We start from the raw sequence: 25,235 nt of genomic DNA on the forward strand, positions 1-25,235 counted from the left end.
CAGATTCTCTGAATCTTTTGATGATATGATGCACTGTAGATGATGATATGTTCAAACTCTTTGCAATTTTACACTGTCGAACTCCTTTCTGATATTGCTCCACTATTTGTCGGCGCAGAATTAGGGGGATTGGTGATCCTCTTCCCATCTTTACTTCTGAGAGCCGCTGCCACTCCAAGATGCTCTTTTTATACCCAGTCATGTTAATGACCTATTGCCAATTGACCTAATGAGTTGCAATTTGGTCCTCCAGCTGTTCCTTTTTTGTACCTTTAACTTTTCCAGCCTCTTATTGCCCCTGTCCCAACTTTTTTGAGATGTGTTGCTGTCATGAAATTTCAAATGAGCCAATATTTGGCATGAAATTTCAAAATGTCTCACTTTCGACATTTGATATGTTGTCTATGTTCTATTGTGAATACAATTTCAGTTTTTGAGATTTGTAAATTATTGCATTCCGTTTTTATTTACAATTTGTACTTTTGTCCCAACTTTTTTGGAATCGGGGTTGTAAAAGACTGGACGTGTTTAGCGATTTTTGATGCTCATTTTCTTCGTAGTATTTTCGTTATTACCTTACCCGTGATGGAGTAAGTGGGGTGAAGTATTGCAATCAGTGTGGTTTGTTTGTGTATCTGTCTGTTAACAATTTAGCGTCTAGACGGTTGCACTGATTGACTTAATTTTCAGGGTAGATGGGCAATGATTCATAGATTACCTGATTAAATTTTGGGGGTAAAGCGGGTCAAGGTCACCAGAAAGGTCAACCTTTCGGTCAAAATAACATTTTCCATTATAACTCAAAAATGGTTGCCGAGAGACGGATGTTTACTATTATGAACATATCGGAACTCCCATATGGCCTTTCATTTGGCACTTTGATCCTGAGTCACCATGAAATGTCAAACTCAAGGTCACGGATTTTCAGAGGGCTGTAACTTGAAAACGGTTGACGGCAGACAGATATTTACCATTATCAACTTATAGGAACTGCCATATGGGCTTTTATTTGGCACCATGATCTTTGACCTTGAAAGGTCAAACTGAAAAGTCATGCGTTTTCAAAGGGCTATAACTTTAAAAATGGTTCATGACAGCCAGATATTTACCCTTATCAACATACAAGTCGTCCCATATGGGCTTTCAGTTGCTGCCATGATCTTTGACCTTGAATGGCTTCGAAATGTCAAACTCAAGGTCATGGATTTTCATAGGACTATAACCTGACAGCTGATGATTGAGAAATATTATCATCATCATCAACATATAGGTATAAAATAAGTGCTGCCGGGCGGGGTTTGTTTTGCTTGGCAACACTTGTTCATGTGAAAAGTTAGTGGTTCTCTGCTGTGCTGACATCACAAGGGGATAATGCTAGGGCGGAAAAAAAAAAAAAAAATTAAACAACCTTAAACGAACATCAATGATAACTGTCCAGTTTTGGTGTCAGCTCTTAAAAACACAAGTGGAAGAGCTGCTTTTCTCAAATCACCATTTTCCATCGATATTCAACATCATAGTAACAAGAATTCCAATGCAGAAGTAGTGGATACGTCCACGCAAACTCTGGACTCGATGCCCCAGAATGCAACGCAGATATACGAGGAGCTGCAGTACAGACTCGGCTAAGCTAGACAGTGATCTGTGGGAAGATGAGCGAGATGGCATTGACCGTGGTATTGGCATGAAGGTTGAAGATATGGAAGCTGATGGGGTTTGAGCCGAGTGTACAGATGAGGTGGTGAGCGAGCTGGACAGGCTGAAGCATTAAAGCGCCGCTGCATCGCTATCAGCAGGCAGTCAAATGGCATTGTGGGTAATAAAGGAAATCAATGAGAAAATACATCAATATGTAAATCAAAGAAGAAGTGAAAGATATCGTCAATAGTCATTTGTACATTTGGACCCTTGTTATAAGCAACCGGTTTGTCAAGACCAAAATCAACCTACATCTTACTTTTCCTAAAGCATGACTTTTTTTTTTTGTGCATGTATGTACGGTACATGACTGGCATAAAGCTGGTAAACTGAATGCGCAGCCCCCGTTAGGTCTGGTTACTGTGATTGTAGGCGGGGCAACCAGCAGCACTTACATGAGTGATGGCGTTCAGAGCGGTGTCTGCGCCAATGCTGAGGTCTGAGCCTGGCACATTATTGGAGACTGTGGCTGGCACCATGACCATGGGCACATAAAACTGCTCATACGTTCCACGGGCTGCGAACAACTCCAAGATCCCCAGGTAGGCCTGCGGGGTACGGCAGAGCCACGGCTTTAGTGCTGCTGGGAGGGGGGGGGCCGTGCGGAGGAAAGTGTTTTCGGGGAGTGTGCAGGGGGGACAAGGTGAAGAAGAGAGAAGGAGGAATGGGACGGAGCCGAAGGGAAGAGCCAGGTCCATCACGACCGACAGCACAAGAGGGACAAAAGGTACCACTCCAAAACACAGGAAACATTCATATAGAAGATTCATTCAGACATTCTAATACATATACATGTTACTCACACACACACACACAGACTGTAGACCTGTCAAAAAAACTGACATTTCTTTCGAGAGAACACGAGATTAGAATAAAAGGCCAGTTATTCACTGCTCATGGTTCCTTTCTCATATGTTATAAATCAAAGCATGACTACATTTAAAAAGGTGCCAGATGAACCAATGAAGGCAGAATTAATTGAGTCGCATGTGCATTAAACACTTCTGAAGAGCAGAGAAGAAACTGTCATATCACACGTGAAGAACAGACAGTGACAAACATCTGTGTCGTTCAATATAATTTAAACAAGTCAGAGAAACAAACACTACTTTATACTTTTACACCGACTTCTAGTCTAAAAACTCATTACTAACAGATCCTGATCATAATCTAACATTGATAACACTTTATAATAATGAGAATTCATGACCCGTTTGAACTTCTGCTTTATAACGAACCAATTTCATTGCTTGGCGAGGTTTGCTCCATTTTTATTAATCGTTATTTAAATCTAGACGGCCTTTGAATTTCAGAAAATCGGTGAAATTTAGTTCCCTCTGAAATGTGGTCATTGTGATATGTTTATTTCTGTAATATGGCTGGGAAGTTATTTAATTTGAGGGGATTAAAGCAAATAATGTGCATGAACTCGCTCGCTTCTTCATGCAGTCAAGCAGACAGAGGAAGTGTGTGCGTGTGTTGCACATGCTCAGGCTTCCCTTTGAGCGTGCACTGACGGTTCCATCATTCTGTCGCTAAACGAACAGCTGATCACACCGAGGTGCTCGCTGAGCGCCGATATTTATTAGTTTGGTCCTGCGTTTCCTTTCCTTCGTATATAACATAACGTCTTTTCTTCTCGCTTTCTGTTACTGTAGTCGGTCTTTCACGTTTCATTCGCACACTCACGTCCTCCATTTTTCTCTCCGGTTTCAAATTTGCATCCCACAATGCCTTGCGCGAACGGGGAAAGCCCACCACATCATGCGTGGCATAGTATCTTGAATCGGGTCATGGTGAAGCAGGAAAAAAATAGCGTGAGAATTCAGGGCCACGTGGCCTTAAATTCATTAACGATTCCATTAATAATAATAAAATTGGAAGTCTGTGATTCAAATTCAGTAGCTTTCGGTCCACTAAACAAAAATAATTGGGTGTCGGAGGGCGAAAATTCTTTTTATATGACCTACACTTGAAAAATCTGAAAGGCGGTCTACCTTTCAATATTGGTGCATCATGTTATGTAACAATTAACAGTTATTCCACAAAATCGAGTCGTACATGAGCCGATAGCTGATGAGGAGCGTAGCACCGAGTCGGCTATAAGCCATGTACGATGAGATCTATACCCCATTTCCACCACATCAGTTCCAGGGCTGGTTCGGGGCCAGTGCTGGTTCACAACTCGTTCAACTTGCGAGCCAGCTGAGAACCAGTATACTTTTCCATAGCTCGCGGTGCTAAGGGAAGCCACGTCATTACGTCGTTGTATACGTCAGTTACGTCGCTGTATACGTCAGTTATGTCGCTACGTTTGCATAAACCTTGGCGCGAATATCAAAGCAAAAACAACGAGGAAGCAGCAGCAGCAGCAACAACAATAATAATAATAATGGATGACTTCGCGTTTATACAGCTGCTGCTTCTCGGCGCTTAAAAATGGCAACCTTTTGCGGTCTTGTTATTGTTGTTGGTCTTAACAACTCCGCCCCAGCGCTGACGTAAGCGGTTCTTTCCTCTGGCCCAGCAGAGAGTTGGTGCTAGCCTGGAACCGGTTTTTCTGGCCCCAGAGCCAGTTCTTTGTCAGTGGAAACAGAAAACCCGGTTCCAAACTAAGCACTGGCCCCGAACCAGTCCTGGAACTGCTTTGGTGGAAAAGGGGCAAGAGTGGAATAACTGTTTTATTCTATCCACATTCACTGGATTTTGAGAAACACAGCATTTTTATGTTTTGCAAATTCGATAAATAAAAACTTTATACTAAACGTCCGACAAAATAATTTCCGCTTAGAATGTAAACAAACCTGTGAAATGACAGGAGCAATTTGTGAAAAATGCTATAATAATTCTTGGAGAAAAAAAAACAAATACGCTGATGGTAAATCAAATACTTTCATTCCATATTTTGTTGCTTTTTTTGTATTTTTTAGGGTTTTGTTTTCGAGTAGTTTTTATTTCGTCCTTGATTGGCTCAGCAACACGCTCCAGTATTTTGTTTTTCCTCTACTCACGGTATATGAGCTGATATCCTAGTAGTAAAGTAGCCAATCAGAGCGCACGATTGTTCATATCCAGTGAATGTGGAAAGAATAATAGTACATATTCAGGGCTCGAAATTCGCGGTGGGCCAGTCGCCTGAGGCGACTTAATTTGTCATTTGGCGGGTAATTCCTGTCACTAGCCAGCCCGGCTGGCTAGTTGAAAATTAAAAAAAAAAAAAAAAATTTATATATATATATATATATATGAAGCGAAGATTCAGACACACCGTCAACTAAAGCCGCCACATATTAAGCGCGTGCCGTGTCTGTGTTAATCTATGTGTTTATCGGCAGGACGGAAAATACCGAAGAATTCCGAATCATATCGTGTACGAGTCAGGCTGTCGTTTTTTCACTACTGCGCATGCATATAACGCATCTCGTTGAATATCGCGGTAATCACATGTAGTATTGGACCAGGTGGGTGGAGCACAGAAGCACGGCAGGCCAGAACGGAGTTCTCAATGAACTGTTTATTGCTAGCTTTTCAGCCTTTTATCACTTCCCAGCCGCGCGCACGCGCGCACACACTCCTTTCCTTTTAAAGGGCGCGGTCACTGGGGAAGACACACAAACACAGGTTAATCCCCATCAGGTGCAATGATTCCACCACTTACCGTACCTTCCCTGACTCCACCCTCCATTCACAGACCGACGCTTGGCCACGCCCCCGCTGCCACATCACGTTATCAAATTCAATAGATGTGGCCACATTATCGCCCATTTAAACACGTGTTTTGCTGTTGTTTACATCTACATCTGCCAAAGCTACGTTGCGATGTGGAATTTTCTGAAAGGTGTACAGAAACCGCCAGAGACGGGGACAAAGCGACCTCGGTCTGAAGAGGAGAAACGACAAAGGACTTGTAAGCAAATGTGGGAGCAGGGTAGGCCTTGGCTGCGATACGATTTTTATGGAATAATTAATTTTTTTCAAGTTGATTCCTAGTCAATATGAAGCTCCTAATGCTCTCTCTTTCATAAATGGTTAAATACAGAAAGCATGTTGGATATATTTTGGGTGCTATAGTCATGATAGCAAGTATATTTGTTTTCAATACTCATACACCAAGTTGCCAAGTTTTCCAATATATTATTTGTTGATATTATATTATGGTGCTCTGTGTTGCTCTCATTTATGTATTTAACAACAGGATCAAAATACTCGGGTCTTGAAATAAATGCACATTAGTCATGAACAATGGTAACTACTCTCTTTTGTGTTATTTTTGACAGAAGTAAAATTCATACATGAACAAATTTTGGCGAGTTGATTTTCTGTTTGGCGAGTTACTTTGGAAGGCAAGTAGTCCGGCTGGCTGGTGAGAAAAAAAAAAAATCGAGCCCTGATATCATTTACCAGCTTAAGGTCGGTCCGTATCATGAAATGCCATGATCGAGGTCTTGAAAGTACTGAGCGAGGCCCTCTGGGCCGAGGTCAGTATTCAAGGCCGAGGTCACGGTATTTCACCATACGGACCGACCTTAAGCTGGTAAAAATATATTATTTATTTATTTATTTACCAAATTCTAACAGAAAACGAGAGCACCCGAAAGGGAAAACCGAGCCGAGCCGCCATTTTGAATCCTCATTCACGGCTGTAATGCAAATTGCTTCCTCCTCGGTATACAAGTGCACTTCCATGGCAGGGAAAAAAATAAAAATAAAAATTACATTTTGCCGCCTAAATACAAAACTGAGTCATTCAGGATTCAGCCATGTTTTTGCTCAGCGTTAGCAACAGTTAGAGGTTTTTAGCTTTCTCCTGAAATGTTTTCTTTTATTTCTTCTTCCTCAGGGTAGTAAAACTCACTTTCGCTGTGAACACTGTCGTTATCGCTATCCATGCTGTAAAATTAATGCTATTCTCCTGAGAAATGCTGGCAAACATTTATAAGATTTTTGAAAAAAAATCTTATAAATCTTATAAATGTTGACAAAAATTGTGACTATGTTTTTTGTTGTTGTGAACAAGCAAGTCGCCAGAGGTCCGTAACCGGGGTCTGTATCGTAGGATACGGACCCGCTCGCCAGCCAATCAGAGCGCAGGATTTGATGGAAACCGGACTGCGAAAAAAATAAAAGGTTTTTATTAATGCGCTTGTTCTTATATTATATAACTGTTTCTGTTGGAACAGCTCATTCAGAGGGACAGGTACGCTTTACAGAAAACCCAATAATTCGATAAATGGATGTGGTAGCGAGGGCGTGGTCGAGTGTCTGCTGTGAATGGCGAGGAGTTAATTGGAACCAGCAGGTAACATAAGTTACACCTGTTTTTTAATTACTGGCTCTCTATTAACATGTCTCTGTGTGAGAGAGACGCGTCCTGCAACCTGTGCGTGTGTAGAAATAGTAGGCACTAAAAAGTGAACATTAAAAATAAAAGTGCACCTTGGATTGTCGCGCCTGTCTCCAGCTCGTTATCCCATCTCGAGGAATTGTTACAATGGATTAAAACATGTTATTTAACAAGGAAATTTGATAATTGATTTGGTGAAGCCTTTTTTTGGAAGGAGACATTCAACATTTGCGGAAGGAGTCAGAAGGAAAGTTGCTCCACTGTTGCAAATTCTTCAGAATGGAGGACTTGAAAGTAAAGGTTCAACATGACTTTTTTTTTTTTTTGGGTCGTCTTATTACTTTCAAGGTAGAGTTCAAAGACATGCAGATTAGCTAAAAATACCCAGCCACCTGGGCTGCACAAGCCAGTGCATACTTAGTGCCGACACCAAGCCTGGACAGACTGGGGAGGGTTGCGTCAGGAACAGAGGTGTGACGATTAATCGATCCCTGACCTATCGATCCATTTCAATCGATTAAAATTTTGTAAAATCACGATTTCACTAACAATTCGCTAACAATACCTAATTTCATCCCGATAACCCTAACAAATTTTGACAAACGGCATCGTTTTGATATTAAAAATTCGATTCGGTATCTGGACCTGCACATGGACGCAGCCATGTTTGTGGTCGCTATAGCAATCTTGCAAGATCACGCGTTGCTTCGTGAACGACACGGCGGACGACTCGAAATTCTGGAAGGCACCGAGATTGTAAGAAATCCTGCCAAACTTTACGTAAAAGCCCAGTTTGGCAGGATTTCTTACAATCTCAGTGCCTTCTGTCCTCTCCGGACAATGAATGTTGTATCTCAAGAGGTGGGATTCACTTTAACACAAGCGACTGTATTTTTGTCTTTTAAAAGATTGAGACAAGAGTCATGAAGTTTTCACTGCTTTTATTGTTTCTTAGTGTTTTGCGGTTTGAAAATTAAAGCATGCCAACAATGACTGAACTGTATGGAAGCCGCGAGAGGCCCTTCATATAATCCTTTTTTTTTTTATTCACCTTGTTACCCCGAGATAACGACATAATTAATTCAGGATCTCGAGAAAACAACACAACTAATTCGAGATCTCGAGAAAACAAAACCGTTATTCCGAGATAACGACATAATTAATTCAGGATCTCGAGAAAACAACACAACTAATTCGAGATCTCGAGAAAACAAAACCGTTATTCCGAGATAACGACATAATTAATTCAGGATCTCGAGAAAACAACGCAACTAATTCGAGATCTCGAGAAAACAAAACCGTTATTCCGAGATAACAACATAATTAATTCAGGAGCTTAAGAAAACACCACAACTAATTCGAGATCTCGAGAAAACAAAACCGTCATTTCAAGATCTCGAGAAAACAAAATTATTCCGTGATCTCGAGAAAACCGTTATTTCATGATCTCGAGTAAACAGCTGAGAAATGGTTCATTCAGGTGCGCCAAGAGACTTGTGATATGCGACTTTGGGGCTATTTCTCATTCTGTATAGACGCAACTTTGGTCATTAGAATGTCTGGAATAATCGATCACCTAATAAGGCAATATTTTGATCAGGGGTTGACACAGGGAGAGATTGCATTAAGTCTTTTAATAAGGGATAATTTCAAAATTAGTCCGCGGCACCTCCGCAGAAGACTGGCCCGGCTTCGTCTCTACCGACGGAGATGCAGTGATCCAGCTGAGATCATGAAATAATTGTTTTGTTTTCTCGAGATCACGGAATAACGGTTTTGTTTTCTCGAGATCTCGAATTAGTTGTGTTGTTTTCTCGAAATCCTGAATTAATTATGTCATTATCTCGGGATAACAAGGTGAATTAAAAAAAAAAAAAAAAAAAAAAAAAAGATTATATGAAGGGCCTCTCGCGTCTTCCGTAGAACTGTGATAAATTTATAGTTACATTCAAAGTCGATGGAGTGACTGGAGTCTGAATAAAGACTCCAAAGGCAACACTACTATATATATTTAATTGCAGGGGCGTAGCTGGGGGGTCCATTTTTTCTGCACAAGAATATTAGAAAAGCGCCCACTGCAATTTTTCTAACTTTTTTTTTTTTAAAACTAGATTGTCACCTCAGCCTCATTAGGGTTTCTATAACCTTGTATGGACTTCCTGTGGTTTGGGCACAAAAACCCAGTTCTGCGCAAGCGCAACACGATCGCACTAGAAAACATGGTCAAGCTGCCAGTGTAGCTGCAGTCTTTTTAGTTGCGAATTACGAGTATTTCCTCGTGTTAATAATTCGCCATGTCAAAACAAGCGAAACTTTCCTTCTTTTGACGTGAAGAGAGGTAAGCAATTTATTATATATATTTTTTTTTCCATCAAAGTTGCATTTTGTGGCTTGGAAGCTCAGTTTTAGTGCCGTTTCTACAACACAGCATCAAGAAAACGTGGAAGAAACAGCAATAATGGAAGAGCCGATTTCTAAGCTACCTAAAACTAGCCATGGTAATCATTTTTGTGTTACATAATGTACTCAGGCTGCCAGTCAGTGTGTGACCCCGTCTCTGAAAAATCCTAACTACACCCCTGAACTGCTCTACATTTCTAGGCTTACAGTTAATAGAATATTGACAAGGATTTGCATCAGTTATAAAATAGGGGACAAAAAAATGTGAATCGTGATTCATATCAAATCGGAAGGTCAAAACCGTGAATCGACTTGTGAAAAAACTGAATCGTCACACCTCTAGTCAGGAAGGGCATTTGGTGTAAAAACCTATGCCAAATCAAATACGCGAATCATGATGACCCGCTGTGGCAACCCCTAACGGGAGCAGCCGAAAGATGACAATGATGACGACGACAACTTTCAAGGGAGACAAACCTCAAAAAAATAATTAATTTTTAAAAAGTAAAAGAGAGAGAGAACCCAGTGACGGAATTACTGTTTCACTGTGAAAGAGGACGATCCACAACATTAAATGCAACTACAAATGGATAAAAGTATTGTGCGTCATTCATTAATTAGTTTAAAAAAATAAATAAATTTAATTGAGGGCGGCACGGTGGTGTAGTGGTTAGCGCTGTTGCCTCACAGCAAGAAGGTCTGGGTTCGAGCCCCGGGGCCGGCGAGGGCCTTTCTGTGTGGAGTTTGCATGTTCTCCCCGTGTCCGCGTGGGTTTCCTCCGGGTGCTCCGGTTTCCCCCCACAGTCCAAAGACATGCAGGTTAGGTTAACTGGTGACTCTAAATTGACCGTAGGTGTGAGTGTGAATGGTTGTCTGTGTCTATGTGTCAGCCCTGTGATGACCTGGCGACTTGTCCAGGGTGTACCCCACCTTTCACCCGTAGTCAGCTGGGATAGGCTCCAGCTTGCCTGCGACCCTGTAGGACAGGATAAAGCGGCTAGAGATGAGATGAAATTTAATTGTTGCCAAATCGCTGTCGTACAAGAAGAATAAAATACTTCAGCGTATGCTGTTATAGGAAAATAATCAGCTCAAGAGTGCTAATTTCACACCACCGATTGGGTTTTATTTGTTATTTTATTTATACATGTTAAAGCTCGTATATAAACTATCAATCATCATCATAAAGTGTTACCCAAATATCTAGCAATTCATGAATTTTATTATCTATAAATCCTTGGCTCATTTGACTCTAATATGGTCTACACACATACTTCAGCCTCATACCTCAAATCCTCCGATGACCAGCAGTGCGTTTATGTTATATTTCCTCATCTGCTCAGCAATTTTGTCAATGTGCTTTGCAGGAAGTGTCCTGGGGAGGAGAAGAGGAAAAAAAAAAAAAAGTGTGTGTGTGTGGGGGGGGGGGGGGGGGTAGACTCAAGTACATTTATGGCAAGTTAATTAGATCAAAATCATCTTGGCACACACACACACACACCAAATGTCTGCACGGTGCAATAATTACCTTTTAGTTCCTAGCAGAGATCCTCCTTGGCCTGTCCAGCCCCCTACGTCTCCCCATTTAATCTCTTTTATCTGAGACAAGGACAGAATGAAACAGGTTTGAATTACAGAATGGAGAGGACAGACCTGAACACACAAAAGCTGAGAAGCTATTAACAGCAGCACCAGCACACTGATGGCCAGATCCTGCTGATTCCAAGGAAAGCAATCTGGTTTTATGTATTTATTTAAAGTGAATAGTGCTGTTGTAAATAAAGTAAAGGGCAGATAGGTTTATCTAAATGAGACTGTGATGCAAAAAAAAAAAAAAAGCCCCAATACACAGTTTCCTTATCCTAAGTGTCTTTACGCACTTGGGGCTTTTTTTTTCCCCTTCCCCCTCTTTTGTGTGATTAATTTGCAGGTCAATATATTTTTTTCAAACTGTTGTTTTTGTCATGAGTACTTTCATACACAAAGAAAAAAAAAAAAAAAAAAAAGACAGCGAAAAAGCAACTTTAAGAACGTGGTCGAATTTTCTGAACTTTCGCACTGCGAATAAACACACTAACCCAGGGCTTTTCAAAGTGTGGGGCGCGCGCAACGTGAGGAAAAATAAACCAGAATAAGTTACTATTGCGGACATTTAGCGAACTTCAGCTAGCCTTTACCAGAGACAAAATGGATCGATTTTTAGTACCTAAAGCTACAGTGAGTGAGGAGACAGAGTCTGGGCCAAGCAAAAAAACAGAGCCGCCAGGATGTTGCGATTTGCAACTTCAGCGCAAATTCAACCAATCCCTGCGAATTCAGGGCGGTGTTGCAATTATATCCAATCACCACAACTTTCCCGCAAATTTGACCAATCGTTGGCGTCCTCTTGAGGTGACGTCGACAAACTACCTTCCGCCTTACTTCTGTGTACCGGTATACGTTCAAGAGAAGCAGCATGTGCGCAGTGTTGCCAGATTGGACAGTTTCAAGTACATTTTGGCGGGTTTTGAACATATTTTGGACTGGAAAACGTCAGCAGTATCTGGCAACATTGCATGATGTGCGAGTCAGTGTTTCTGTAGGCTTAAATTCTGTTACTGAAAGTGTGTTATGTTTACAGTGAAGGACTGTGCGCACTTTATTTTTTTACTTAATACAAGAAATTAATGGATGCCAACATTTTTGCCAAAACGGTATTTTATTTTCCATTGTTTAGGCAGCTTCAGCATCATACTGTGAGATTCTGTTCAATTTTTTTTTTCTTCTATGAAGCCTGAGCCATTTATTTTATTAGTTTATAATTATTGTTTAATTTAGTCTTCAGGAGAGACTGCCTGCACACAGTACTAGTATTAATAGTTTTTTTTTTTCTTACATGAAATCTGAGGCATTTATATTATATTTTAAGGTAACTTCATGTTGTGCTGTGAGGTTCTCTGCACTTTAGCTTTTGAACCAACAGGAGCATTTGGATAAGTAAAGCCTATTTTTCTGCATTTTTGTAGTCCTGGTAATCTTTTATATTGGTAAAGTTGTTTATAGGACCATTTCTCAGTGTCTGTTTTTTTAATCAATAGTTTTTCAGTAATAACTTAATATTTAACATATCACTCAATTTTAATCACAAAAAGAGAAAATCGCAACAATTTCTCGCAACTTTCACTTCCTCCCGCAATGTAATCGCAACAAAACCTAAAAAACACCGCAACTTTCATCGCAATTTTTTTGGAAAACCCCCTGCAATATCAGACATTTTAGCCCGCAACAATCACAAAAAAGGCCCGCGGAATCCTGGGGGACTGGAAAAAGAAGGAAGTATGACCACGATTATTTAAAGTTTGGATTTTCATGGACTGGTTCTGAAGATGCTCCACTGCCACAGTGTGTTGTCTGCCAAGAGGTGCTAGCTAACGATGCTATGAGATGTTTAAAATGTGTAAAACAAGATGTTTTAAAAAGCACAGATGTTTAAAATGTGAAAAAGAAAAATGTGTACAACCATTTTTTAAAAATACGAATGGAACGTTAAGTATAGCAACAACAAAAATTGTAAGGGGCGGGGGGCGCTGTTTATTTGCTCTCCGAGGGGGGGCTGACTCTCCCACACTTTGAAAACCCCTGCACTAACCAATAATTATACAATTATACAGATCCAACATCACATGGTGACATGGGTAAGAGTACTGGACAGACAAAGACAAAATGGCTTTGAATGTCGCGGCGAGCGTCTGCTAAGCACCGCAGTCACTCACATCCAGGAACTAAGCGGCTACATTTCACCCATGAATACACACCACCATGAGCGTTGCTTTCTTTCATGTTGCCCAATGTCCCGTCTCTCAGCTTCAACTCTTGAATGACATCATTAAACTCCTGCTGTTGTTTCCGTTCCAACAAAGGGTGTACCAAAAATGTTCCCTTTCTTGACAGCAAGTCTTTAATTATTGTCTTCATCACTACTAGACGACTCAATCATTCACCATCAGGACACTACCGACAGTTGTGCCATGAAATCAGTGCGAAATGAGCACGAAAAAGGGACACGAAGACTCAAAATATTAAAGACGCAAAAACGTGAAAAAAAAATAAATCAACTGTGAGCTACTGCTCACTTACGTATCCCCCCCCCGCTCTCGCTTATATCAGAATGCAAGCAATCGAAGGAATAAGACACTTATTATGAATGAAGCAGTTGTGATTTGTAGTTGCTGAGAAAAATGTTATGAAAATTTTGTAAATCCATCATGTGTTTCGTAAATACATTCAGTCGGTAAACAGGAAGTCGATGTGCGACACTTCTGAAAACGGTATACACGGTATAGAACCCCAAGCTGAAGCTCGGTACCAAATATCAAGCAGTTGTGATTTGTAGTTGCTGAGAAAAACGTTATGAAAATTTTGTAAATCCATCGTATACGTTTCGTAAATACATTCAGTCGGTAAACAGGAAGTCGATGTGCGACAGATCTGAAAACGGTATACACGGTATAGAAGCCCAAGCTGGAGCTCGGTACCAAATATCAAGCAGCTGTGATTTGTAGTTGCTGAGAAAAACATTACGGAAATTTTGTAACTCCACCATATGTGTTTCGTAAATGCATTCAGTCAGTAACCAGGAAGTCGATGTGTGACAGATCTGAAAACGGTATACACAGTACAGAACCCCAAGCTGAAGCTCGGTACCAAATATCAAGCAGTTGTGATTTGTAGTTGCTGAGAAAAACGTTACGAAAGTTTTGTAAATCCACCGTATAGGTTTCGTAAATACAGTCAGTTGGTAAAAAGGAAGTTGATATGCAACAGATCTGAAAACGGTATACACGGTACAGAACCCCAAGCTGAAGTTTGGGACCAAGTGGCTATGATTTGTGGTTGCCGAGAAAAAGGGTGTTTCGGACGGATGGAGATACAGACAGATGGAGGTAAACCAGCATACCATGTAATAAAAAATTGCATCCAACTACGTGTGCATACATAGTCTGGTTAACACCAGACCATATCACAAGTGAAATATGGTCTGGAATCCGCCTATTGAATTTCTCGTAGGGGAGGTGTGGTTTACGATTGTCAATGGCCGTTTATTGGACGTTGCGAATGTCTATCATTTGGCGTATACGTAGCCCATGGCCAATCATGGCAGTTGTACCCGGTGACGTAGTTAGAGCGACGAAGAAGACGAAGAGGCGAAGAAGAGAAGGAAAGAGAAAGAGAAGGCAAAACAAAAATAGGAAAACAATGGCACCGAACGATTACTGCCATTTGTGCAAGACAAAGCTTGATCGAAAGTTTGGTTCGTATCGCTCGCCGCCATGTTAAATGTGATCTGTAAACAGTCCCAAATAAACTACAAGCTTCCGTTTGTCGAGTAGTACGCGTCACCGTCTTTCCACCCCTCCCCACTCTCTGATTGGCTCCCTAACTCAGGCGAGCCTTTAGACCATAGTTTCCATGCTGTCTTTTCAGATCGGAACGATTGTGCAAAGCAGCATGGGATTTCCCAGGCTATGTGCATACACAGAGTGTAAAAAATTTGCACACAAATTTTTCGCATCACAATTTTGTGCTGCATCCAAGTGTGTAAAAGCCAAAAGTCATGCACAATCTGTAGAAAAAAAGTTACCCTTACAGCGTATAGTTAAACACATCCTGACGTAACAATTAGGGATGAGCGAGTACAGCATTGTCTATATCTGTAAACCATATGAATTATCTGTATCCGAATCTGTACTCGGAGCGGGCGGGGCCTAAACCGGAAGTGGGCAGGATTTAACCCGGAAGTGGGCCTAATTGTCTTGAAACAGGCGGGGCTTTAACCAGCATGTTATTTTAAGCATGCAATTAATATGGGTTGATCAGAAATTGTTATATTTATTGCTGATTAGAAAACTATTTACCGGTACAGGACAGCATCAGCACTGAGCTTCAGATCAATGGTTTTGATCACGATAGCAAACGAACTATTTACAGAACAAGTTTTGCAACTATGAATACAACACATGCGGTTGCAATTATGAAATGAAATGTAATGAACAAGAGTTTTCATACTCAACATAACTTTCTTTTTTTAAACTTTTAATTTTTTTATGATTAGTGCGATTTTTTTTTTATTCTTTATTTTTTTCCACACCAGAGGGGTGTGTGTGTGTGTGTGTGTGTGTGTGTGTGTGTGTGTGTAGTTTAATTTGTAATATTTATATAACTACGACCTAGAAAGTGTCAGTGCGTGAAGTAAAATAAAGAGTGACTGAGGGAGAGACAGAGAGCTGTTCTCTGCGTGAGTGAGCAGAGCAGTGTGTGTAGGGGAGGGGCGTTGTGACGCTGTGTAAGGATTTTCATTCAGCCCGAGCACAGATATTGACTCGTATTACTCGTACTCGGCAAAAGTGCTTTATCCGTACCGGATACTCGTTTCAGCCGAGTATCCAGCTCAACTCTAGTAACAATGTTGACTTTTTTGGTACAAGACACAAAGATGCTTCGCCAATCCCATTCTCTTGCGTTTTATCCAAATTAGAAATGCTAGGTCCAATGTCAAGTGGAACAAAAATAGTCAGTTTAGACAGCACAACAACAACAACTCCTTAAATGTGTTTTCAGAATTTACATGAAAAAGGGTTGAACCTACACTACATACAAAACAAACAAAAAAAATTCTACACAATATGTGAAGTTCTACACACTGTGTTACACTATGGAACTGAAACAGATTGAATTGGGATTACACATATGCTTGACTTGCAAGTGACGTCAAAGCAAAATAGAAACCTGGATGTCGGCCATGTTGGTGGATATACAAACGCAGGGTCGAGCGACATTCCATATAAAACAATCACGTGTGCGCGACTATGCTTGCTTTCACTGCTTTAAGCATTCTTTTAGCTCTGCCATATCTTTGTGGTCACAGCAGTACTCGTGACCGTGGCACGTTCCGATTTTTAAGAATTCCGTCCGTGATTCGCAAAGAGGGCGAGGAAACTCTGAGGCTTAGTATGGAGAGGAGACGAGCACGACTGAACAACATCGGCAGGGCTGATCTAATACAGGCTGAAACCAAAACAGCTCGTGTTTGCAGGAATCAGGTCCGATTGAAAAGCTTTTTCAATATCATCATGGAATAAATTTATTTTGTGTTGCTAGAATTTTGCTATAAAATGAGCGTTCTCTTGTCGTGGTTCACTCGGTCGTTATGTTATAATTATAAAATTGTTATAATTTTAGAGTGGCTGACCTGAAATAAATTGAAATGTGATTTGTGAGCCATAAAGTTAGAGACTTGTCAAAATTTGTCTGTTGTTTACACATCGAAGTAAACTAAATGCAAAAGAAGCCCTAACTTACCTTCGCTGCTACAACTGCTTTGTCATTGTTGACTGGTTTGTTTAATTAATTAATAAGGTATTTACCCAGCCAGAGACAAAGTAGTCATCGGCTTCCATGGACTTAAGCGCCTTCATTTGAGATTTGTCGACCCACAAACCAGATAGAACGCGATATCTGGGTACTCGATGGTCAGTAGAAGCATCTTATCTTCAGAAAAGTCTGACTTTTTTAAATAATATGGATCAAAACCCACACATATCTATCTTCTCTTTGTATCGAATTGTCACTCGAGCGTTCAAATTGTAGTAATAATGAGAAAAATTCAGCATTGTTTACAGACACGCTTTCAGCGGCTGCCAGCCTAGCTGCTTTGTATATCCACCATCATGGCGGATGCTCATGTAGCACATTTTGATCACATGGTTGTAAGTTATCTATATAGTGTGAGATAAACTATAACAGAAAAAAAAAAATAAAATGTCCGCCTTATTGTCCAGAGCACAAGTTCATTACGCAGGGATTCCACAGCTGTCCGTAGCTTCAGAGTCCAAGAAAGCAAAATTGCCTGTACTTTCTGCGTGGGAGGGATGGAATGCTCTCTCTCTCTCTCTCTCATCTATTAATCACAGTGACTGCAGCCAACAGTGGGCGTCTGAGCTCATGCATGCAGAAGGCGCGCCCCTATGGAATCAATTTTGTGCCAAAATGTTCATACAATACTTTTGAAATATCAAACAAAAACAACAAATCAAAATACAAAAAAAGAAAAAAGAGTCAATTTTTTTAGACTGGCAAACAAATTATTCGTGTAATCGTGCAAAATATCAGTCTATTACTCTTCAGAAACCTTTTATTTTTGTTCCACGTCTTTCTCAGTTTTGTTTGACGTAATTTATTTTGGTTGCGATTCCAGCTTTCTCGTTTGCGCTCCCTGACTTTTTCGCTACGTTCACACTGCAAGGCTTAATGCTCAATTCCGATTTTTTTGTGGAATCCGATTTTTTTGTGAGGTCGTTCACATTAACAAATATATGCGACTTGTATGTGATCCTCAGTATGAACGAAAAGCGACCTAAAAGTGTTCCGCATGCGCATTGCAGGATACGACGACGTCACATGCAGTGAGCATGGCCAGTGTTTACGGAAGTAAAACAGCCCGGTTGCGGTATGACCCATCCAATCTAGCTTGAATAGCTGCATCCCCCCAAATGGAAATCAGCTCCCTAACCTCTGCGTCCTTCCATTGAGAAGATTCTGAACCTTCACAGCCCGAAGCGTCCCTCGCATTGATGTCATGCGCAGGGGCGCAGATACGTTTTTTGAACTGCGGGGGACAAAGCTGCCAGCAAACCAACCCCAACCCCGATATGCCTGTCAGACTTGTTGTTAGTAACCATAGCAACCAAGCTCGAGCTCGCAACCTGTGCAGTCTGCGCAGCTCAACCAACCGAATATCAGTCTTTGTTTTATGCGAGTTGTTGCAACTATGTATACACTGCCGTGCACCTCAATAAACCGAATGGTAATTAGTCTTTTGATTTTTCCGTGAGGTTTGCCTTATACAAAGACAGCATAGACGTTTTTTCCTCCCTATAAGTGGGGGGGACCGCGCAAGGTGAATTTAAATCTGGGTGGGACGAGTCCCACCCCCTATCTGCGCCCGTGATTATGCGCCATGTTGTTGTAACTTTTTTTGAGAGACCCGCCGCCTACTTCAGTGCAGAATAGTGACATTTGTGGCTTGTTGATGACGTGTAAGTCGGATGAATGCGACCTGGCGGTTCAGACTGAAGTCGCATATGAAAAGAGCGGATAGGGATCGGAATTAGGACCACATATCCAAACGGCCTGGGTCGGATTTGAAAAAATCGGATCTGTGTCGTTCATATTGTCAATAAAAGATCGGATACAGGTCACATATGGGCGAAAAGATCGGATTTGAGTCACTTCAGCCTGCAGTGTGAACGTAGCCTTTGCTTGCAGTTTTGGCACAAACTTCACGTGTGGGCGGGCTGTCCAGGAATGCATTCCCATTGGCTAACTTGTGTTTGACTGACAGCTATGCTCAGCCATTCCCTACTCGGATTCTGGCGGACTGTTTGACGAGTGACCGATCCATTGACGGTAAACAAGGATGGAGTGGACTTCAGTGGCGATTATGATATTGAATTTACACTTTGTTGAATTAATTCAATATCATAGTCGCCACTGAAGTCCACTCCATCCTTGTTTACCGTCAATGGATCGGTCACTCGTCAAACAGTCCGCCAGAATCCGAGTAGGGAATGGCTGAGCGGAGCTGTCAGTCAAACACAAGTTAGCCAATGGGAATGCATTCCTGGACAGCCCACCCACACGAAGTTTGTGCCAAAACTGCAAGCAAAAAGTCAGGGAGCGCAAACGAGAAAGCTGGAATCGCAACCAAAATAAATTACGTCAAACAAAACTGAGAAAGACGCGGAACAAAAATAAAAGGTTTCTGAAGAGTAATAGACTGATATTTTGCACGATTACACGAATAATTTGTTTGCCAGTCTAAAAAATTTGACTTTTTTTTTTCTTTTTTTGTATTTTGTCGTTTTTGTTTGATATTTCAAAAGTATTGTATGAACATTTTGGCACAAAATTGATTCCATACGCCCCCGCCCCGAGTCTGTTATGCAGCACCATGAAACAGCATGAGCAGTAGGTAGAAGAGATGCAATTGGTGGTTTCGCACACCATGTGATGGTCACCATCCCTGCTTAGTGGATGTTATATGAAGGGAGTCTAATTAACAATTATTCCATGAAATCAAGTCGTACATGAACTGATCGCCGATGAGGCACATAGCACTGAGTCGGCTATAAGCCGTGTACGACGAGATTGAGTGGAATAACTTTTATTCTATCCACAGTCACTGGATTTTGAGAAAGGGAGCATTTAAAATTTTTTTTGTAAATTCGATAAATAAAAACTTTATACAAAACGTCCAACAAAATAATTTCCGCTAAGACGGACTTCTTAAAAACCCATCAACGGCTGAACGAATTGACTTTAGTGTTTTGTTTTTTGTAGAAAGTGTCGTCTTGCTGTTGTCCCAAGGTATAGAATAGCTTTTTTTTTTTTACATTTATTTAATTCTTCCTTGGACACTTCAGTTTGTAATTTTCAAACTTCTTTGAGCTTTTGAACCAGTCTTAAAAAATAAATAAATGAATAAATAAATAAATAAATAAAAATAATGCTTAAAGATGAAGAATGCAAACAAACCAGTGAAATGACAGTAGCAATTTGTGAAAAATACTATAATAATAATTTCTTGAAAAATATATTAAAAAAAAATATATATATATATATATATATATATGGTTCTTACCATCAAATACTTTTATTCCATATTTTGTTGCTTTTTTTGTAGTTTTGTTTTCAAGTAGAGTTTTTATTTCCTCCTCGGTCGGTTCAGCAACACGCGCCATTTTGTTTTTCTCTACTCATGGTATATGAGCTGATATCCTAGTTGTAGAGTAGCCAATCAGAGTGATCGATTGCTCATATCCAGTGAATGTGGATATAATAATTGCAGTTAGACAGTATTATGGCTTTGACAAATTATACATCATTTGCACATTTAGTCAGTCGCTGAGTTTAAAACGATGAGTTTACTTCTCCATTTTGCTCACCAATGTATTAATAATGTTCATTTTTCATTTCAACAGTAGGCCACAGGACAATCCGACTTTAGAACTGGTTTTCTAACTTAACTGGTGTGCCGGATTAGAAACTTTACTCTTCTGGTCCCGGCCTGCGTGTAGCCGGTTTGTAACCCCTGCTCTAAATTGAAACAACAGACAAACACATGCTCAGAGCAAAGAGTGCATCATAATGGGGAATTGCATCAGACAAGCTAATTGATGGCATTTAGCTGGGTGAATTCATCCGTGACTGGGTCAAACCAACATTATCCACGCTTGCTGGATCAATATAAAGATCGATATTGGACGGAAAGTTGAACTGGTAGTTAATACAGGGCCTCGCTTAATCTCCGAGCGCTCTTAATTCCCTTTTCGATTGGCCGTCCACATCAGGATTCATGGTGGATTAAGACTGTATCTACTTCATTGACAAAAGTAATTAATGTAATCAGTAAATAATTACTCCGGACATGTTTATCTGTATGACCCTAACAGTTTGCACACCGTCACTGGCACTCGTCGCCCCCTGTCAGCTCAGAGCGGTACTACAGCCTATACAACAAGGCTTATTGGTTAAACTAATCTGATAATCCGTGTAATCTGTCTGACGCAGCAAAAGATCATCGCTGTAGGGTTAGAGGTCACAGCGCAGCAGCTGTGTATTTATCTGCATTGTAACCGCATGACTCTGAACCATTCACATGGCATTAGAGTGAGATTTTGCAGGATGTTCTGTGGGATGCTGACGCCCCCTAGTTTTCATATTTTACTAGTCTCAGTAGAATATTAAACAATTTCATATCCACATCACCTCAGCTTCTTCAGACCACAGGATATTGAGCGTGATATTTACTTTATGTGCTCTGTACAGTATTTATTGTGCTAAAATAGTAATACTAAGAGCTTAGTGGGCTTCTAAGGGCTTTAAAATACACCAGCTGGCTGCACCAGAACAACATAAACCATTATTACAGCCTAGTTTGCACGTAAACAGCCACTAGGTTCATGTTTACAGACGACTAAAAATGAATAGATGCACCAAATAGCATAGATTTAACCCTGCTTTAAAGCTCTAACTTAAAAGACACACACACCTGCCCCCTGTGTACGTAAGATCTACTGTAAAATAATATATAGACTGAGGCACTGCCTAAAAGCGGAGCTCCCATCTGTTTCTGGGTTGTAGAATTTTCTTATATCATAGCCAGACTCTTTTGTTTTAGCTTTTGATTTTGGACCCGGAAGTCAATTTTCCTTACAAGTGACGTCACACTTAACAGCTCTCATAGAATCATCTACCAGGTAGTTGTCAAAATAATTCTCGCTTTGTGATTGTTCGATAGTCTTTTTCACTTTCCCGTCTTCTAAGCTTTCCTTCTTTTGTTAAAATTTGTTTTCCTTCTTCGCTTACGTTTTGCCTTCTTTCTTTTTCACTTTCCCGTCTTCTAAGCTTTCCTTCTTCTGTTAAAATTCATTTTCTTTCTTTAGGACGCTATTTCTCACTCAGTTTTCAACCAAATCACCGCCAAATTTCACATGAGCAATACCTCTGGGCTGAATTACATTGCTATGACTTTTGGTGGTGATCTGGATCACTGAACCGAAATGATTCATGAAAAACCGGCTCCCCCCCAATCATTAACTCTGTCAATCTCATCTCATTATCTCTAGCCGCTTTATCCTTCTACAGGGTCGCAGGCAAGCTGGAGCCTATCCCAGCTGACTACGGGCGAAAGGCGGGGTACACCCTGGACAAGTCGCCAGGTCATCACAGGGCTGACACATAGACACAGACAACCATTCACACTCACACCTATGGTCAATTTAGAGTCACCAGTTAACCTAACCTGCATGTCTTTGGGCTGTGGGGGAAACCGGAGCACCCGGAGGAAACCCACGCGGACACGGGGAGAACATGCAAACTCCGCACAGAAAGGCCCTCGCCGGCCCCGGGGCTCGAACCCAGGACCTTCTTGCTGTGAGGCGACAGCGCTAACCACTACACCACCATGCCGCCCAACTCTGTCAATATTCATGATTTTTTTTTTTTGGGTTCAGGGCAGCAGGGCACAACTTTTCCTCACCTAGCGTCATTTTCTCTCTCTTACTGTTTCGGATCTATAGGGTACAGTGACCAGACGTCCCGGTTTGTAACAGCTAGCACAAATCACTGTGACTTTAGTCACAGTCTCTGTCTAGTTTTGTTTTCTTTAATCCGAAAAGTGCTCTCTTGTGCAACATGCTGCTCAGATACAAACTTTTTTTTTTTTCTGTAACATTTAAATGTTGTGCTGGAAAATAAATTAACGTTTGGAACTCTAAAATGTTTTTGTACTGACTTGATAATATAGAAGTCATACAACAGAAATCTATAACAAAGTTTGTATGAAATAAAAAAATAGGTTGCCTAAGACTTTTGTACAGTACTGTGTATATACAAAGCATTTTATCATTAATGTAACATTATGCTTTGTTTGTTCAGTAAATTCAAATGCAGATTTAAAGGCGCGTGTGTGTACCTGTCCTTTATAGAAGCCCTCGAAGCCATCGTTGATGGCGAACATCTTGTGCCCCTCAGAGATGCCCACTCTGATGGCAGAGCGCACAGCTGCGTTCATGCCCGCTGCTGGAGCGCCAACATTCAGCACTGCCACGTTGAAGTTGCTCTAAAGAAAAACGGGAAGAGAAAACGGACAGCATGATGAACGTCTGACGCTTTTATTTGATCTTTTTCATTACTTTTGCATCAATATTTCTGATACAAATCTGTTTAAGGAATGGTGTCAGTGTCTCAGCAGTTAATTTACTTGCATTACTATCCCTTATACACACACTTCATTACCAAAACACAAGAAGGGAAAATCTGCATCAATGCTCTTGCTATGTGATACAGTTTGACTACGTTCAGACTGCACCCTGAAACGACCCATATCCGATTTTTTTGCCCATATGCGACCTGTATCTGATTTGTTATTGACAATCTGAACGACACAGATTCGATTTATTTCACATGCGACCCAGGCCGCTTGGATATGTGGTCCTAATTCCGATGCATATCCGTTATTTTCACATGCGACTGCAGTCTGACCGGACAGGTAGCATTCATGCGACCTACACGTCATCAACAAGAGACAAACGTCACTATTCTGCATTGGCTAATCCCGCCTCTTTGGTGGAAAACAACAACATTTGTACAGTTTTCAGAATTTAAATAGACTTTTATAGAATTGATCAAGCTAATGGTGGATTTGGTAGGGACCTGGATGTTGATCTGTTAGCCTGATTAAATAAAACAGTTTCTATAACTGATTTATAACTTAAACCATCCTGTATTACAAGATAAGAATGTTCTGGAAATTTCCAGTAATTTGACACCTTCGGTCTCATTAGTCTGCTGCCCACATTAATCAGATTATTGTGCGAGTTCCGCCGCCGCCGCCACAAAAACCACATCGCCAGGTCTCGCCTCATCTCCATGCTTTACTTGCAAACTTAAGTGCGCTTTTTTTTTGTTTACGTATTAAGTAGATGTGCTTATTACGTGTCAATTTGTGCATGCGGGACACTTTTGGGTCGTTTTCCGTTCATATTGGAGATCGCATACAAGTCTCATATAATTGGTAATGTGAACGGCCTAACAAAAAAATCGGATTTCACAACAAATCGGATATGGGTCGTTTCAGGTTGCAGTCTGAACGTAGTGTTTAAGCTGACATTTTTTCGCTTGTGTCTAGACCACTGCCGGTAAAGACCAGCACATTTCTTTCAGCCAAAAAAAAATCAGGGGATAGAAAATGCTGACCTGATAGCAAAGGAGAAAATGTACCCTGCGTCATCAAATGCAAAATGATGTAGCATAAAAAGAGAATTTTTTTTTTTTAAATGTACAGTTTAGATCAATATTATAATAAACCAATGAGAAGTAGGAAAATATACAAATTGAATATTAATCATGTAATATGTTATGGAAACTGATTAAACTGACCATCATGGATGAACAGGAAGTGAAAATGATCATAGTTGTAATAATCACGTTTCTCAGTTGTATAACATGGGTTACACACCAATTATTGGCACCAAATACAAAATCTATTAACGAATTCATATTCTATTATACCACAGTGCTTTTAAATTCTTGAATTTGATAAGAATAAGCTGTGGTGTTTTTTTTTTTTTTTGAAACTAAGTGTAACAGCACCACAAGCGTTTTAAATAAATAAATAAATAAAAACCAAACACACCACACTGAATGCTATGAAGCAAGGTTGTGGGCTCACTGAAATGAGCCCAGCGCTGTAGGCAAAGATACTCTTGACTAGAGGTTCATACAGCCAGTCAGCGACCATCATGTGACGTGATTACACACACACATACACACACGACACCCACCTATTATGAGCTCCAATGGACGAATATATTCAAGCCCATTGTGCTGACATTTCCACAATTCGTCACCAGTAGGCGTGTTACGGACTCCTTCGCAGATGTAACGACGGTGAACGAAGTGCATTATTTACTGCGTTATTTTTCCGCAAAAACATGTTTGGAGGTGAAACTGAAAGGTGATAGACTGAACACAAACCGTTTCATCAAAAGTACAAATTACACAAAAAGGACAGATGACAAAATCATTTCGTGCTTTTTAAGTGTGAACAAACGGGCTACAACTTTTCTGTGTCCCGCGTTTATCATCAAGATGAAACACAGTTCACATTTAAATGCCAAACGTTATATAAACTTAAATTATATGTTAGTGATCTACAACCCCGATTCCAAAAAAGTTGGGACAAAGTACAAAT

General features: G+C 40.6%; 1 protein-coding gene across 5 annotated transcripts in view; it reads right to left on the minus strand.

Annotated features, from left to right (window-relative positions):
* The window catches only part of pfkpa (phosphofructokinase, platelet a), a 132,907-nt gene that overhangs the window by 35,768 nt on the left and 71,904 nt on the right, over positions 1-25,235 (minus strand). For 3 of the 5 annotated variants that reach the window (XM_060922517.1, XM_060922520.1, XM_060922519.1), the window contains exons 13-16: positions 22,956-23,102; positions 10,971-11,041; positions 10,730-10,817; positions 2,094-2,246 (exon numbers count right to left, since the gene is read on the minus strand). In XM_060922517.1, coding sequence (XP_060778500.1) covers positions 2,094-2,246; positions 10,730-10,817; positions 10,971-11,041; positions 22,956-23,102 — 459 coding nt within the window. The remainder of the gene's footprint in view (positions 1-2,093; positions 2,247-10,729; positions 10,818-10,970; positions 11,042-22,955; positions 23,103-25,235) is intronic. The other 2 variants (XM_060922516.1, XM_060922518.1) reach the window with 1 other exon arrangement.

This window comes from Neoarius graeffei, chromosome 5 (assembly GCF_027579695.1).
Source record: "Neoarius graeffei isolate fNeoGra1 chromosome 5, fNeoGra1.pri, whole genome shotgun sequence".
NCBI classification, from domain to species: domain Eukaryota; kingdom Metazoa; phylum Chordata; class Actinopteri; order Siluriformes; family Ariidae; genus Neoarius; species Neoarius graeffei.